We start from the raw sequence: 16,943 nt of genomic DNA, 5'->3' as shown, positions 1-16,943 counted from the left end.
TACAGCACAAAAACAATTTCTAAAAAGAAATTTAGCTTAAATCTGAGTTGTAGGTTAAGTTTCTGGTAGTTTTCTTGTAATCCCAGCCAAGCATACTCCATTCAAATTAGCCTTTTGATAATGATAGGGAATGATACTTGTTAAATGGAAAGGTATGTCATGGCCTGCTAGGTCAAACATTTCAAGTACTAAGTCTTGAGTATTCAGTAGTCAATGTTCATGCATTGTGAAAAATCCTTTTTCTGCTTCCTCCCTGGGACAACTCTCTGAAAGCAGAGATGCACCTGTTCTGTTGGCTAACCTCACCAGAATGCCTCTGCCTGGGCACTCACTCTGTAAGCTGTCATCCTTGCATGTCTTAAAACCAAACATGAGCTTCCGGAGATGCTCTTTCCTGGGCCCTGCCAGCTCTGAACTGGGCACAGAGCCTGTGCTTGACACTGAGCTTAGGCCTTGCTGACCTCACTCTCCAGCTGTTCTTGGTGACCAGGATGCACGCAGAATCTCCAGCCCTTTCACACAGGAAAATACATTAATATAGATACAAATATTAAAATTTGCTTCTCTAAAATGCATGATTATTTAAGTATGCAACTCTAACTGTTCAGTCTACAGATTGCTTATTTTCGGGAACAACAAAAGATGTAAAAATCTTTTCTAACTTCCATTTCCCTGCTTTAAATTCTTGCCTGTCTCTGAGCTTTCTGTGACCTTAAGTCAGAGCTGTTTGGCAGATCCAAGATTGCTGCATGGCTGCTTAGCATCACTGATCATCTCTTCCCTTATGCAATTAGCATTTTCTTTCTCAGATGGTTAGAGCTGCCTCTACCTTGGGAAGAAACACCCTCTCTGTACTCCATGCTACAGAGCATGCCCCATTATTCTCTTCTCTATCTTTGGATTTTCAAGTCTCAGTCGTTTTTATATAGCACTAATAACTCATTTCTTTCTTGTTCTCCTTAGGAAAAGTCATTTCTTCAGACCCTTCCTACATATTCTCTCCATCCCTCAGCTCTCATTCAAAGCCTAAAGAGGCTTATTAATTATTAAAAATTATTTTATCCAAGATGCACAGAGATCAGATTCAGATCATGGTAATTTTGAGAGCTGGCATATTTTTGGACACTTGCTGGTGCAACTCCACATTTCCTCTACCACAACAATTACAAGGCAGAAACAGAAACAGATATAAGAATACAGACATTCCTCCACATCAAATAGGAATTCCAGGGATTTGCATAGACACATTTTCAAATCATCATCTCACCAATGTTGGAAATTTTTTGTTTTGTACCTACATTCAGCATTGAAAACCCTTTAATACAGAGTTCTTGAAATGATTTAATTAATATTTTTAAGTGCTGCTGTGAAAAAAAGGAAAACAGATGACAGGCTATTTATTTTTTTATTTCATCGCTGATGTTGCCCTACAAACCTTTCTGCTAAATATTCTAATCTTTTGTATGCTGTAGCACAGCTGCAGTATGTATGAGCCAAGTCTGATATGGATATATAATTCTCCATTTTTATCATCAAAATCTGCAACTTCTAGTCATGAGGAGAGATACAGGACCACTCGAAACTTGCCTTTTTATTTTTTTTTAATATAAACCAAATTCATAAAGCAGTAATTTATATCTGAAAATTAGTTTGAAATAACTAACATTATGTTAATCATGGAAAAATAATCTAAACATATTTAATACATGAGTCCAAAAATACTTGGTAGTGAAATTAAATTAAGTTTTAATTTACCTATCTTTCCATGGTATACTTACAGGCCGTCCATGAATACTCTCAAAATATAGTAGGCATTTCTGAAGATTGATTTTTTCCAAAGCCATTTGCTTTTTTGTCATATCCTATTTAAAAAAGTTATGTATGAAATTATGAGTCAGGATTTCAAGACAAGGGTACAGGTAGGTATTTGCTTAATAACCTGCGCTCCCCAAATAAACATTAATGCTGAATTCTGTTTCTGTCCACCCTCAGATCAACAGGGACTTGGCACTGACTTGGTAAGAACAGAGTCCAAACTTACATGACTGACGTTTTAAATGGATTGCGAATACGTTACCTACCCACTCAAGGCCTAATACAGAGCTGATGAAATCTATAGAGGTACTTCCAACAAATAGAGTAGGTTTTAGGTTAGGCGTTTACCAGTGAGAAATATACTGTGTTTACTTTGTCTCACCAAAGTGGAGTCTTTGTGGCCAGAACTTGTACTCTTTCTCCTGTAGAAAGATGCAAAAATGAAAATGTACTGGAAGGTTGGAATCTTCCTGTTAACTGTCATTCTATGATGATCTAATATTTTATTTCCTTGATTTTTTTTTCAAAATGACTGTTCTATAAAAGCAGTTAAACAAGCTTAAAATTAGGAAATGATACTAGGCTAATGAAAAAACATTGCATCCTTATCTGGAGAACTTCAAAGGGTACAAACTATGGTCTTATTCAATAAGGCAATGATCTTCACGAGTTGCTGGATCAGAGCCTGTATCTGGAAAAAAAAAAAAAAAAGTATCTGGGAATACTGCTTGACAGAAAGTCTAAAAAAGCAGAGTTTTTTGCTTGACTATCACAACCAGATTGAATGTATATGGGGTGTATCTTGTGGGTTGGGTTTTGGGAAGGTGGGCTCACAAAAAAGACTGCAGCATGTGAGTGGAATGTATTGACACTAAGGTCCCATGGATATCAGTACTTTCCTAGAACTTTTTCTGATGCTTAGGTAATGTTTAGAAATGGTTGTAGTAAATGAAAAATTAAAGAAGTACTTTTCTCATCCATCCTAGGGAGAAAGCTGTTAATGAGAACAGTATGTTACTCGCTTCTATTTGCAAGATCAGTTTGTAAATCATACAATTCTCTATTATATATTAAATATGATTTAGTTGCAACAAATAATTGCAACAAAATCATTCTAGACACAACACTTAAAAACTTGCAAAAATGCAGAGAGGACATTGCTCAACTTCTTAATTATTCATTGAGAAGGAGAAGTAGATTTGCCTTGGCTGGTAAGGGATGAAAAACAGAAGTTTCAGCTACGCAAACACAACACATTTACTGAGTGGAATGATAGATTTACAATGAAATCTTTAAGTAACCAAACATTGTGATACCATGGTTAAAACCCTCCAAAGTTGAACATACTAGAAAAAGGTGCTATCCTTAAAATGAAAGGGAACAATAGCTCGATCAGCTAGCAGGAAATTCATCTGGATAGCGTGCATCTGTAGAACTGCTATGGAGAAGCTGCAGAAAGTGCAGCACTGTACTAACAATGGGAGCAGCTCTGGGCTTCATCCCCAGTCACACCTGTTTTGCTCTCCTGGGCTGAATGCTTAACAACTACCGATCCCACAAGTATGGGATTCCTTCTGAAGTGAAGACTCACAAGTGACGCAGTTTATTTTTGTTCAAAATCACAATATAAAGCACTGGTAGCAGAAAAAGGAATGATTTTTTTTGGCAATGTGATTTATTAGTGGTGGTGATACAGTAATATAGGTGTTTGGTGCAGAGAACACAGTATTTAGCTGCTATTGCTCTTCTCTCAGTTTCCTCCTCCTCCCAAGAAAATCTGTTCCTGACAGGTGCACATTTGCATCTGGGTTGAAACAACAAGGAGCACATGAAGCTAATGTAATTTTCGCAGAATCACAGAATATCCTGAGTTAGAAGGGAACCAGAAGGACCATCAAGTCCAACTCCTGCCTCCACACAGGACCACCCAAACCCTATGTCTGACAGCGTTGTCCAAATGCTTCTTGAACTTTGGTAGGCTTGGTGCCATGACCACTGACCAGGGGAGCCTGTTCCAGTGCCCGACCACCCTCTCAGTGGAGAACCTTTACCTGATACAGGGCCCTAAAATGGAGCCCTGTAGAACCACACTAGTGACTGCCACCAGCCTGATGTAACCCCATTTACTGGAACCCTTTGAGCCCCTGCAGTCTGTGCCAGATCACAACAGATCTCTCTACAAGTTAGGGCCAAGTGTTCAAAGGTTTGGAGCAGAGCTCATCCACCACAGTGAAGTAATGTGCAGAAGAATGGAGTGGGGGTGTGAGGATACCTTTCTGCAGGAAGTCAATGACTAGGTTTTATTTATTGACAAACTGGAGAAGTATTTTTAATCATTTGCGTCTTCTTTTCAAATATATATCAAACCCTGAAGAAGCAATGCTTTTCAAATACCAAAGGAGAGCCTTGCAATTCATTTCGTCAGGAACATGACCTTTTCTGTTTATTGCCCGAATGCAAAAACAGTGCAGAACCTCTAATCACATTTGTTCTTAAAGATCTGCATGAGTGACTCACTCCAAAATTATCTGCCATTCACATTAAGGGAAGAGCTGCTAACTAGAATTTTGGAGTATTATAAAACAGCTACCTATTTTATTTATTGCTAGTTCTGCAATTAATACAAGATTAATTCTTTTAAAAACTATTAAGCCTGAAGCAGCTGAATGCTTAGGAGGAAACAGAGAGTGATCATTAATATTGATTTTACACATGAGAAACAATCTCAAGAGCGTTTAGCATTTGGGCTTATTTCATTAGATCATTTCATTAGCAATCTCAAGACAAGTTTGTATTCAGCTAGGCTTGAACAAAATCAGACAAGGCTACTGGAATCACAAACTCCAGAATTGTCTGGAACATCTTAGGACTGTAGGCTGTACACAGCAACATGAAATTCAATGCTAATTTAAACAAAAGCTGCTTTATAGCCCATGAAAATATTAACTGAAATGGGTCTATAATGAGAGGACAGATACATAAAGGTAAACAATCTAAGAAAATATATAAATAAACCACCAGCTCCCATAGACATACCAGGAGCTAGTGATAGTACAAGTCGTTGCCCCTTTTTGGGTTACGGAATCATTCACAGGTCAATATCTATTTTCCCTAAGTCTTCTAATTGAATAACTAACTTTACTTGGGCTTTTGGGGGAGGAAAGGGGAGGGGATGTTTTGTTCTGAGAACCACATTCTGCTATTACATATTCAAATTTTGTGATTTGTCATTTTTAGACATATTGGATCATTGAGGATCTTATATCCCTTCTGTGTGTCCCACCTTCCTCACATTTTTGACTTTTTTTGTTGTTGTTTTTTGTTAGGATGACTGTTGAATATCTGATGAATAAAATGGCCCTCAAAGTGATTTCACATCTTTGGCCTAAAAATGAAAATTCTGTGATCTATGAATCCCATTGTCAATTCCAGTCAGTGAAATATTTACCAAGCCCAGTTTCACAAGTCCCGCCCCTTCCCCCCCCCAAAAAAAAAAAAAAAAGGAAAAGAAAAAGAAAAAAAGCTAAAAAGCTACTATTTAGATTACTATTAATCCAGTTCACATTCTGGTACAGGGTCTAAAAGTTATATACAAAATAAAATATTTCACATAAAGATTATCTACAGTAACAGCACAGCTGCATGTAGCTTAAATGAAGCCTTTGATCTTTTCTGTAACTAGCTGACATCCTTGATTCATTTCGCATCACCACTGCTGTAAAGCTCTTTCTCCCCCCAAAGTCCCAGATCACTCATAAATAAAAATCAATCGTATTAATGTTAAACATAAGGATCTACTGAAATACATTATCTTGAAATAAATCAATTCAGCTTCATATTACTCCTTTTCAAGCCTCTGTTCCATAGTGATTCCATATAACTATTATCAAACACCTTTACTATCAAATGGATAATTCTTTCTACACAAATTCTCTCTACAGGAATGCTGGAAGAAAATAAATTAAAATGTGCAAATGAACCTTTAAAAAATTTGAAAATATTAACTATTGCAAAAAATTCATGTACATTACAGAATTCTTCATGAGAAACTTTGAAGACAGCACTGCCATTGCACAGAATTAGGATGTTCTCAATCGGAAAATAAAGAGAAGTCCAATTAATCAGTGACTGAGACCCACAGCCAACTTACCCTCTTCCTTGTAAAAGAGGTTTTCTAGAAAGGATTTCCTCATTGACATCTGTTTTGGAGTCATCTGATTTGATTCTTTGCATAACAAAAATTTTAACAACTAAAAATATTTTCATACAGTCTGTACTGTTGGGGCTTTAGGACTATATACAGAACTGTATGTTTTTGTTGTTGTCTTTCGTTTTCTCACAACGCTTTTTCCATTACAAGTTTTCAAAAAATGTAGTTTATAAAAAAAAAGATTTAAAATGTCCGTCGTGTATGCAGAACTCAAAATTTCAGTTACAGAGCATGGCATAGTTTTACACGGTTCTAATTTTCAGACAGTAACTGGGTATTAAGAACCAAGAATAAAACCAAAACAAAATAAATTTAAAATTACCTCTGCTGTGTACCTTCTGCTATTGAAATTGAACCAAAATCATTTCTTAGTGTTAGAATGTTCCAGCATAGTTTAGCATTTTGTTCTTCTTCACTCCTCTTTGTCTCTCTCAACCCCTCCCCCTTTTTCTTTCAGCAGCCACAGTCTAGATGTTACTGTCAATGTTTGGATTTCAAGAACCTTTGGGAACAGAATTTGTTGTCATGCTTAGATATACAGCACTAGGCATGGCAATATCATTTGGTGGTAAAAAATAGTAAAACTAAACTAAACTAAACTACTCTTTTTGTGAAAAATAGGTATTGCAGAACAACAGATTTATACAGATCCTAAAATGTCCCAAGAGTATGGAGGTACAGCAGAATTTTAAACTAGGTACTAGTTTGAAAAAAAAGTAATTAGATGCCCGGCACATCTCATGGAATATGAAATCGTCTCTTAAATTCAGGAGAACAATTGAGAATGTGGAAGAGCAGGGGCAATATCAACACAAGTAAATGTACCAGATCAGAAGGGCAGAGCAGCCTGGATGGTTGTGCTATCCATGTGATCTTAATGCTATCGACTGGGCAGACAGTTTCAGCTTTTCTCAGGTGCAAGGGGACCTTTACTGTCAAAATTACTTTGCACATGTTCCTAATTCCTCTGCTTCAAAAATATTTGGAAGAGATCCACCAAACAGACCTGCTGGTTTACTTGTCTACTAAGGAGGCACCTTTGGGTCCCATGTAGGAACCAAAGCTGAAGCCACCTTCCTGCCATTAGAAGATGCTTGGGAGCATTTGAACCCTTGGGTGTATTTGAATCCTGCAATGAAAGAGTGAGAAAAATGCACTTTTTTATACAAGTAAGAACGAACTAACTGTTTCAGCCTATATACAGGAGCCAGAAAAAGCCTCCCAGTCTGTCCACGATGAGTCCTCTAGGTGTCCATGGGCGGTCAGGAATAAGAACAAAGTCCTACTAGAGCCAACGAGCAGTCTGATTTGGGTTTGGATGTGACTTCTAAAACTAGTTTACTGGAGAAGTCTTGGTCCCTTATTCCAGCTAAGGCTCCTCAGGAGGAACAGCACAGAGCTATTCTTTTAAAAGCAAAGCCACTGCCTCAGGCATGCCTTGGGGGAACACAGGGCTGACACTTGAGGAACATTTTTAGACATGCAGTTTCCGTGGACTCAAGATAAGATCACATTTGCAGTCACCATCTTTGATGCATCAGAATACGCACTTCACATGCACACAACCTCAACTACGCAGGTTCCAAACACATGTGGCAAATGGTTCTTTACCTGCATCTCTGAGTTAAAAGTGCTTGGCGCTATTCAAAAAAACCTTCTGCAACTGATTTTCTGTGCAACTCTTCAGAGAAAAATCACTTCAGAAAACTGCACTAGAGCTCCCATCTCGTTAAAGAGAAAATGCACTGCAGTGCCAGAGGGCACAGAATGCACACCCACCAGCATATGCATTTTGAAAATGCTTGCTCAATTGCTCTTAAAGCCATTTCCCAGCTCCCATTCCCTTTTCAAAGCCTTTGCCATTTTCAGCCTTCATAAGAGAGCCCGACGTGTTCCCACTTGGAAGGCAGAAACCCATACCCATCAAGATAAATTAGTGCCCTTAACTTCCTGCTTCGGGAGATCCTCTGCAAGAGAAGCAGGAGCAGCAGCTGCTGTGCCTCAATACATTACCAGTATTGATTCAACAGAGGGAGGAGTAACTTTTCAAATGCTTTTTCCTGTGACAGTGAGAATTTGCTAGCTAGCAGCAGGTATCTCCATCTCCCATGAGTAACACAGCCGCTATCTTAGGCTGTAAGCAACACAGTCCTGTTGTGGTACAGTAGGCTAATACAGCTACACAGCAACTAGTATCTGCTTCAGATGATAAAGCTATGAAAGAAAGAGTCAGATTTGTTAAATACCTTAATAGTCTCTGGAATGTTGAAGTGTTGTCTTTTCTCCTTTAGTCGTCTCAGTACACCGTCCATGGTTTCTTCTACTGATGGAGCTGGTTCCATGCTTGTAGCCTCCCGCATCCCAGTCTCCTTAGAGGTCCCAGTACTTTCACAATGATCATTTCTTTGGGGTGCTCTGGAGGTACGGTTTTGTTCTTCTGACATTCGGAGTTTCAACTCTGAAAGGCAAATTATTTGGCAAGTAAATAGGTGAGAAATATTTGAAAAGAAGTTTCCTATAACACCATAAGAAAAAAGCATCCCAACTTTTTGCATACAATTATTACACCACAGCTGTGTAGGAAAGTAATTCTGCTTTGCTTCAGCATGGAACATCTTTTAACTGGTTAAAGCAAAATCCAATGAAGGATGAGATGTATCTAGATCAATGACACTTAGGAAAGCACATAGTTACCTCTCCAAACCCATCCTTGACATAAAAGGTGTAAGTTACCATGAAGGAGGACTGAAAAGGCTCTGGGTTAATGAGTGCAGTCAGGGTAGGAATCAGCACAGAATTTCAGCTGGAATAAGGTTAGGAAAAAGACTCAAAAGGACAAACAGAGCTTCAAAGTATTTGTAGAAGGCTTGTTTTCTTCAGGGGGTAAGGATGCGGAAGCAGAGACCTCTCACTCCCCCAAGTAGCTCCCATAAAAGCAGGCTTTCTTCCTAGCTCATACCTGGCTGGTGCAGGACCTTGGACAAGGCAGAAAATTGCTCGCCCCACACCTGTTAAATTTACTGAAATCTATGCAGTAATGTTTTTGTTTGTTTGTTTTAGCTGTGACAGTCTAAGGACACAGGCCAAGCTTGCAGGGAAAAGTATTAATTTTTATTAAACTCAAAGAGGTAGGAAGAATGGATGAGCCTTACGGTCTTGAGAAAAGACTTATGAGAACTTGAGTGTTTTTCCATTTCAATTGTACCTGTCTCATGGACATTACAGATCTTGCTTCACTTAAAATCAGTGTCATTATTCAGGGTAATACAATCAAGGGTGTTCACAGGATGGCTGAGTCAGAGAGATAACTTTCAGAAAGTAAAATATGCTGTTTGGCCACATCCTCTCATTTGCTCTTCCTAAATTTATAACACAAGGTTCAAGGAAAAAAGAATCTAATAACTATGCAGCCTTGGGAGAACTTTCCAGCAGAAATTAACTAAAAGATGAGTTTTTAATTATTTATTTACCAAAATAACAACGTCTACATCTACATTCTCAACTATATCCAAAACACATATGAAACATAATACTAGGATTTAATTAGTAGTGAGAATTCATTTATAATGGAAAAAAAAAAAGATGTAGGTAATTTATAAATAGCCTTTAAAAAAATCAATCAATCCTGGCTACATTTTCTCTGAGGGCAAGCACATGATATACCCAAAGACATTAATGGAGCTGTGTGCAGACAGTCAAGGGCAAAATTTGACCCCCAAGACCAGATCAAATGCAGAGAAAGATCTGTTTTTATGGTCAAATAAATAAAAGCTTTAGAGCTATGTAACCTCAGTCCTAAAGAAACTTTTTGCTCCTTCTGTACAAGGAAACTTTTACCTCTCTCATTCAGTATTTTACGTTAATTTTAGTGACCTTGGAACAGCATACACAGTCAGAAAATATTCTCAATAACATTGCCTTTTACATGAATATTGACATTTATGAGGGACAGATGACGTCTTTTCCCCCTTCCCCTTTTTACCCTTGTTATGAGGATTGACTGACTTAATGTTAACCCCTGCCATCAGGAATCAAGGCAAGTCACGTCACCTAATACCTTTGTTGTCATTAAGAGACTTATTGTCATGCACTAGTGAAAAATAAGCCGAGCATTAAGAATAGAAAACTAACATTAAAATATTCCAGGTGCATTCATGCTGCTTCCAAATGCTTCAGCAAGAAAGTGAAATGAGATGCTATTATGTACCTTTGAGCTGCTTGCGACCTTTGGCCAAATCATTCATCCATTTTAGAACTTCAGGATTTGAAGTTTTGTCACCATGTGAAGGCTGAATGTAAAATAAAAAGGAAGAAAAAAAGAGAACTAAGGATTACACAATCAGAAAAAAACAGGCACAAACGCATTAAAACCTTTCCACATACTGTGCTAAAATATCCATAGTTCCAGCTCCGCTATATCATAGACACAGACACAGACACAGATTTCTAGGTTGGAAGAGACCTCAAGATCATCGAGTCCAACCTCCGACCTAACACTAAGTACTCCACTAAACCATATCGCTAAGATCTACATCTAAACGTCTTTTAAAGACCTCCAGGGATGGTGACTCAACCACTTCCCTGGGCAGCCCATTCCAATGCTTAATAACCCTTTCGGTAAAGAAGTACTTCCTAACATCCAACCTAAAACTCCCCTGTCGCAACTTTAGCCCATTCCCCCTCGTCCTGTCACCAGGCACGTGGGAGAACAGACCAACCCCCACCTCGCTACAGCCTCCTTTAAGGTAACTGTAGAGAGCGATAAGGTCGCCCCTGAGCCTCCTCTTCTCCAGGCTGAACAAGCCCAGCTCCCTCAGCCGCTCCTCGTAAGACTTGTTCTCCAGACCCCTCACCAGCTTGGTCGCCCTTCTCTGGACTCGCTCGAGCACGTCCATGTCCTTCCTGTAGCGAGGGGCCCAAAACTGAACACAGTACTCAAGGTGCGGCCTCACCAGAGCCGAGTACAGGGGCACAATCACTTCCCTAGACCTGCTGGCCACGCTGCTTCTTATACAGGCCAGGATGCTGTTGGCCTTCTTGGCCACCTGAGCACACTGCAGGCTCATATTCAGCCGACTATCAACCAATACTCCCAGGTCCTTCTCGGCCGGGCAGCTTTCCAGCCACTCATCTCCCAGCCTGTAGCTCTGCTTGGGGTTGTTGCGCCCCAGGTGCAGGACCCGGCACTTGGCCTTGTTGAACTTCATACAGTTGACCTCAGCCCATCGCTCCAGCCTATCCAGATCCTCCTGCAGAGCCTTCCTACCCTCGGGCAGATCGACACACGCACCTAACTTGGTGTCGTCTTCAAACTTACTGAGGGTGCACTGGACGCCCTCATCCAGATCATCGATAAAGATATTAAAGAGGACCGGCCCCAGTACCGAGCCTTGGGGGACACCACTTGTGACTAGCCTCCAACCAGATTTGACTCCATTCACCACAACTCTTTGGGCCCAGCTATCCAGCCAGTTTCTAACCCAGCGAAGCGTACGCCAGTCCAAGCCCCGAGCAGCCAGTTTCTTGAGGAGAATGTTGTGGGGAACGGTGTCAAAAGCCTTACTGAGGTCAAGGTAAACCACATCCACAGCCCTTCCCTCATCCACCAAGCGCGTCACTTTGTCATAGAAGGAGATCAGGTTCGTCAAGCAGGACCTGCCTTTCATAAACCCATGCTGACTGGGCCTGATCGCCTGGTTGCCCTGCAAGTGCCGCGTGATGACCCTCAAGATAATCTGCTCCATGAGCTTTCCTGGCACTGAGGTCAAACTGACAGGCCTATAGTTCCCCGGGTCTGCCCTCCGGCCCTTCTTATAGATGGGTGTCACATTGGCTAGCCGCCAGTCAACTGGGACCTCCCCCGATAGCCAGGACTGCTGATAAATGATGGAAAGCGGCTCGGCCAGCTCCTCCGCCAGTTCTCTCAGTACCCTCGGGTGCATCCCATCTGGCCCCATCGACTTGCGCACATCCAAGCTCCTTAGTGCTTAGTGTTAGTCCTTAGTGTTGCACAGAAAATTTGGCTTGGTCATAGCATGAGTTTATCATGGCTTCTCTCTCCTCATTGTGGCACAGCACTACAAGGGTCTGAATATTTTGGCTCTGATTCCAAAAAAACCATTTCATTGACTAATTGGATAAGTAACCTAAGTGACTTCAAAAGGACTGGTCAAATACCTAATGTTGGTCAGGTTCCTAAGTGATGTGCAGGATGTTAACTGAAGCACTCCATCCCTTGCAGGGATAAGCCTTAACTGCTTTACAACAGGGACTCTTTTGGGAAACAACACTTTAAACATTTCAACTGAACTGCTTAACTAATTAAATAAAAAAAAAAAAAAGCAACAGAGTGATTTCAAAAGCAAGCAACAACAAAAGGTTTGTATATCAGTTCTTTCTATGCATTTAGAATGCTTCCAGATTAAAATCAATTTGCACTGGAATTTCAAAACTCAGATATTTTAAATGGCAAAGAAGTTTTGCAAAATAAAGCCTCTGAAATAATTTCTTTCACATTGTGATGACTATTTCAATATGAAATTTTACTCCTAGGAGTATGTGATGACCACAGGGCAGTACAATTCACAGATGTATGTTTAGATTTGCAGGCATTAATGAGATCACAAGGTAATAATACAATTTGCTCCATTTTCATTTTAACATGGTTATAACATATCACAAATTTTCCTGTTTCATACTGTACACATCTTAGCATCATGGATATTTTATATGTTTATATGACACAATTCACATTACACAGAACTAGCTTGATAATGACCAATGGTCTTCAATACACTGCATAGAGCCTCAAACATCCCCCGTCAGTAACATCTCACAATTCCTATTTCTCTTATTTCTTACATCAACTTCTATTGGATATTATGCTTTGGAGGTTTACAGGAATCTGCCTGAAAGAAGGAATCTGCATGGCAGAACAAAAGTTTCCAAGCAAATAACTTCATCCACAAAGTAAATAAGTAGCTTTTCATCTTTTGAACCATTTTGGTTCACAAGCCTATCAGCTATGTTTAACTGATTTGCACTTCTCACACAGCTAGAAGATGCATATTTTCTAACAAAGATAATCCAAAGGAAATGCAAATTAGTCTCTGCACTACTGAATATACTGAAAGATGATGAAATACATTCCCTCACTAATTATTTTCCAATTTCATAATTTGTTTTGCATAATTTTAAATACACTGGGATTCCTGCCTGCCTTTTGCAGTATTTCCCTTTATCTTTTCAATGATTACCTTACCAGGTATTTTTTCTCTTGCTCAAACTTTTCTTCATACTTTCTGATTTTTCTCTTGAGACTCTGAAGATGCTTGGTAAGTTGTGCTATTGTTTGTGGTTCTTTGCACTCTTCACAGTTACATCTAGAAGAACTTCTTGGTCTGAAAAAGCCGAATACATAGCAGTTTGATAAAAGAACTGGCTAAAACGGACTGTGCCTTTTTTCAGGCATACTTAACACTTTCTTAGCACTTTGGAATTTGCAGGTAGATTCTTTCACAGGTTTAGTTTCAGTTTTACAATGTAAGTATAAAATAATTGCTTTTGCTTGAGGTTACCCCTAGGATATAGTAATGGGTTTACTATCCTTCTTTCTCTCTCTCTCTCTCTTTTAATTAATTGTGGGATTTTTGAATATTTTTCAAGTTTAATTTAGTAGGTCACAAGCTGATCCAGTATTTCCATTTAACAGCAGCATCTTACTTCACAAATCTTCCAGGTACAATAACATGATTTGTAAAAGTAAACCCAGGGAGTTTATTACTGGGAATAAGCATTTTGAAAGCAATTTAGTTTCTGATTTTTTATAATCACAAGTCAATAGATCTGATTATTATTTATACACAGTTGACTGAGTTATGTATATAAGCTTTTATGAAAGTGTGGTTCCTGACTGAAACTCATACCCTGGTTTCTGATATGGACTGTTCATATATTCTATGACTCCCCTCATACCTAGTGAATGACACAAGCTATAGTTTTATTACAGATGAATTTTTTATTATTTAGTACCTTGATAATTCCCTCTACCTTAAGTTCACTTATGAGACTAACTACTAAATAACCTTTAAAACTGTCATTGCTAACTATAATTAACAAAGTCTTCAAACAATATTGTACTGTGTTATTACTGAAAATGCTAGATCCCATTTCCGGTATTGCAAATTAACCATGTTGAAATACACTATAATATGAAAGTTTCTTATTTATGACATAGAAGTAACTGAGACACTTGAAGAGTCAGAGATCATGCATTGTACTTAATATATGTAAAAATTAAAATATATTTTCTTACGTCATGAAAGGTTGAGCACTTGGTGGAGAAGGGGCAGACTCTGTGTCTAGATTAAATCTCTGGCTTTGGCTAAAGATAGAGCAGCGTGGTGACAAAAGAGGATTGTCTCCATCAGTAATGTGATACAGCAGTCGACTGGTCCCTAGGGAGTGATGTTCTTGTGGGCTGCTGTCCATGTCATTCTGCCAGTCTCTCTGGGCTGGTAAAGGCTCTAGAAAAACAAACAAACAACAACAACAAAAAAACACATAAAACAATATGTATTGAAGGTCATTCACAAGATATTTAGTTACTCAGATAAATACAAATCTATACATACAGAAGTATTAAAAGACTAAGTAGTCAAAGTAAACATAGCAAATAGTTGAACAAAGTACCACATGCAGGTTGAACATAACACTGAGGATAAGAAAATAGAAAGGACAGTTACTGACTTGACATACAGTATCTTTAAATTCCAGAAGAGAAGGTAGGTGGCTGTGTTTGTAAACTATGGAGTATAATATAAAGATGAAGAGTTTCCCGGAAAAGAAGCATTAATTAAATTTTTATAAATCTCTATGCTTTTGAAAGCCACATTCCTGAAGCAGAAGATAAATATACAAAACAAGCTTAATTTTGTAATTTAGCATTTTGTCCCTTGGTCAAGAGAAAACCAGAACAGAAATACAGTATTTCCTGATGCTAAGAATCCCTAGTGTTGCTTGCAGTATCTTGGAGAATTTCATTAAGTTTTTCCAATAACATACATATGGGTCTGAAGAACACTGGATATGAAACAGCAATAACAAAAAATAACATTCACAGTAGTTATTCAAGGTAATGTACAGTGACTGCTACTTGGAGGAGTCACGGTAACAATACTACGTTAATACTGTCTGACTATAAATGGAAACCTCACCTCAGGTGCTTCAAAAGGTAAGATCTGTTTTATAGAAATGGTCAAGCTAGAAATCAAAATAATTTATTCTGGTCTGAAAAAGTAGGAACTAGTGAACCTTATCACACTGATTCTACTCATGGCTAACACGGAAACTGATGGGCACATTACAGAGCCTACCTCCATGGAAGACCAAGTGTTCATCTTCCCTTGGCTGTTCCTGGGTATACTAATAGGGAGGACCACTGAATCTTCTTCCTCACCTCTCAGTGGGTAAAATGGGTGAAGATAATCTAACCTAGCTGATATTTTCACTATCAGATAATTCTGCTTGAAAACAGATTATACTTCTATGGAGAAACTCCTTATCCTCATAAAAAGCTCTCCCCATGAGACCAAAAAGTATATGTTAAAGCAAAGAAAGTGCTCCTTCTCAGATTCCTCTATGTCAGTTTCCATAGTACAAAACATTTTACATCAGCTACATTATTTTTTCCTTTAAAACCATATATACATACAGCCTTTAAATTCATATCAATTATTTTATATTTCCAGGCAGCATGCATGCTATTTCTAGTCAGTATTATGTTTGTAATATAGCATGCACTTTAATGCATTTCACAGAATCTTTTTATTAAATAAATGTTTAAAAGTACACAGAAGAACAACTGTACGTGGATTTACTCCCAGAAGAGCAGGCAAGTCTAAAAAAGTTCTTTCATCTTCACTTGCTTTGCATTTTCACCTTTTTGCATAGGACAAGACAATCCTGCAGTGAGCAGTTATTTTCTTTAGGATTTTAATGGATTTTTTTTAATATATCTCTTCTGACCTCTGCCCAATAGACTCTAAAGCTGTAAGTTCCTTATTGCTGCACCGGAGCACTGGGGACAAACTGGCTCTAAATGGCACCCTTCATAAAAACCAACTATTGATTTCAAAAATAATAGTTAGAATGGCCTAAAATATTATTTTATCAGGCAGTATCCAACAGTTTTTGCTTTGCCAACAACAAAAGTCCAACTGTATCTTGTATAATCACAGTTTAGTTTAAGTCATGCAAAAGTTATGTGTGACTTTTGTACCTCTAAGCTCATTTACTTTAACAGCACCATTGATTATAATTAATTATAATTATTTTAAGCATTTTCACAATAAGACTATGTAGCTGATCATTAATTCTAACCTAGCATTTTTCCTCTAGGTACTTCCTGATCTGTAGGTCAGATTCACCTCTCCAAGATACGAGAGCAACTCCCAAAAGTTCTAAACAGAGTATGAGATTCAAGTCCTTCCAAAGATAGATCCAGAAAGGCATCTGGGAGAAGGCAAGGGTACAATATTGTACCAGTCAAAGGAAATTATTTACACAGACAGCATACAGTGATAAAGACTAGAATAAAAGCTGTTCTGCAAACAAAAGTGTTGTTACTTTCTGGCAATTAATCTTTCCCTAGTCTTTAAGACTAAAAAAATATATTTATTCTTATATTTTTACTTGTGAAAAATAATACTGTCAATGAGAAGGAACAGGCTTTTTTTATTTATTTCACCATCTTCGAACTTCCATAAACATATAATCACTGTGAAGTATGTTGGCTAAGAATAGTTTCACTATTTATTTCTTACGCTCTCTTAATAAAATGAAGACACTATTTTATAGTCATATTAAGTAGCAGTCTCCATATTGTGAAAGGAAAATGATGTTAAAAAAATCAGCCAGT

At 38.3% G+C, this 16,943-nt stretch overlaps 1 protein-coding gene across 1 annotated transcript in view; it reads right to left on the bottom strand.

Moving 5' to 3' along the window:
• Positions 1-16,943, bottom strand: part of FAM13C (family with sequence similarity 13 member C) — a 51,865-nt gene that overhangs the window by 4,380 nt on the left and 30,542 nt on the right. Inside the window, exons 8-12 of the mRNA XM_035543701.2 lie at positions 14,340-14,550; positions 13,287-13,425; positions 10,233-10,314; positions 8,272-8,483; positions 1,779-1,862 (exon numbers count right to left, since the gene is read on the bottom strand). Of these exons, the coding sequence (XP_035399594.1) occupies positions 1,779-1,862; positions 8,272-8,483; positions 10,233-10,314; positions 13,287-13,425; positions 14,340-14,550 (728 nt within the window). The remainder of the gene's footprint in view (positions 1-1,778; positions 1,863-8,271; positions 8,484-10,232; positions 10,315-13,286; positions 13,426-14,339; positions 14,551-16,943) is intronic.

The sequence above is a fragment of the Cygnus atratus genome, chromosome 7, assembly GCF_013377495.2.
Source record: "Cygnus atratus isolate AKBS03 ecotype Queensland, Australia chromosome 7, CAtr_DNAZoo_HiC_assembly, whole genome shotgun sequence".
Taxonomy (NCBI): domain Eukaryota; kingdom Metazoa; phylum Chordata; class Aves; order Anseriformes; family Anatidae; genus Cygnus; species Cygnus atratus.
The sequence above is the reverse complement of the archived record's forward strand: the minus strand, read 5'-3'. Positions and strand labels throughout refer to the sequence as shown.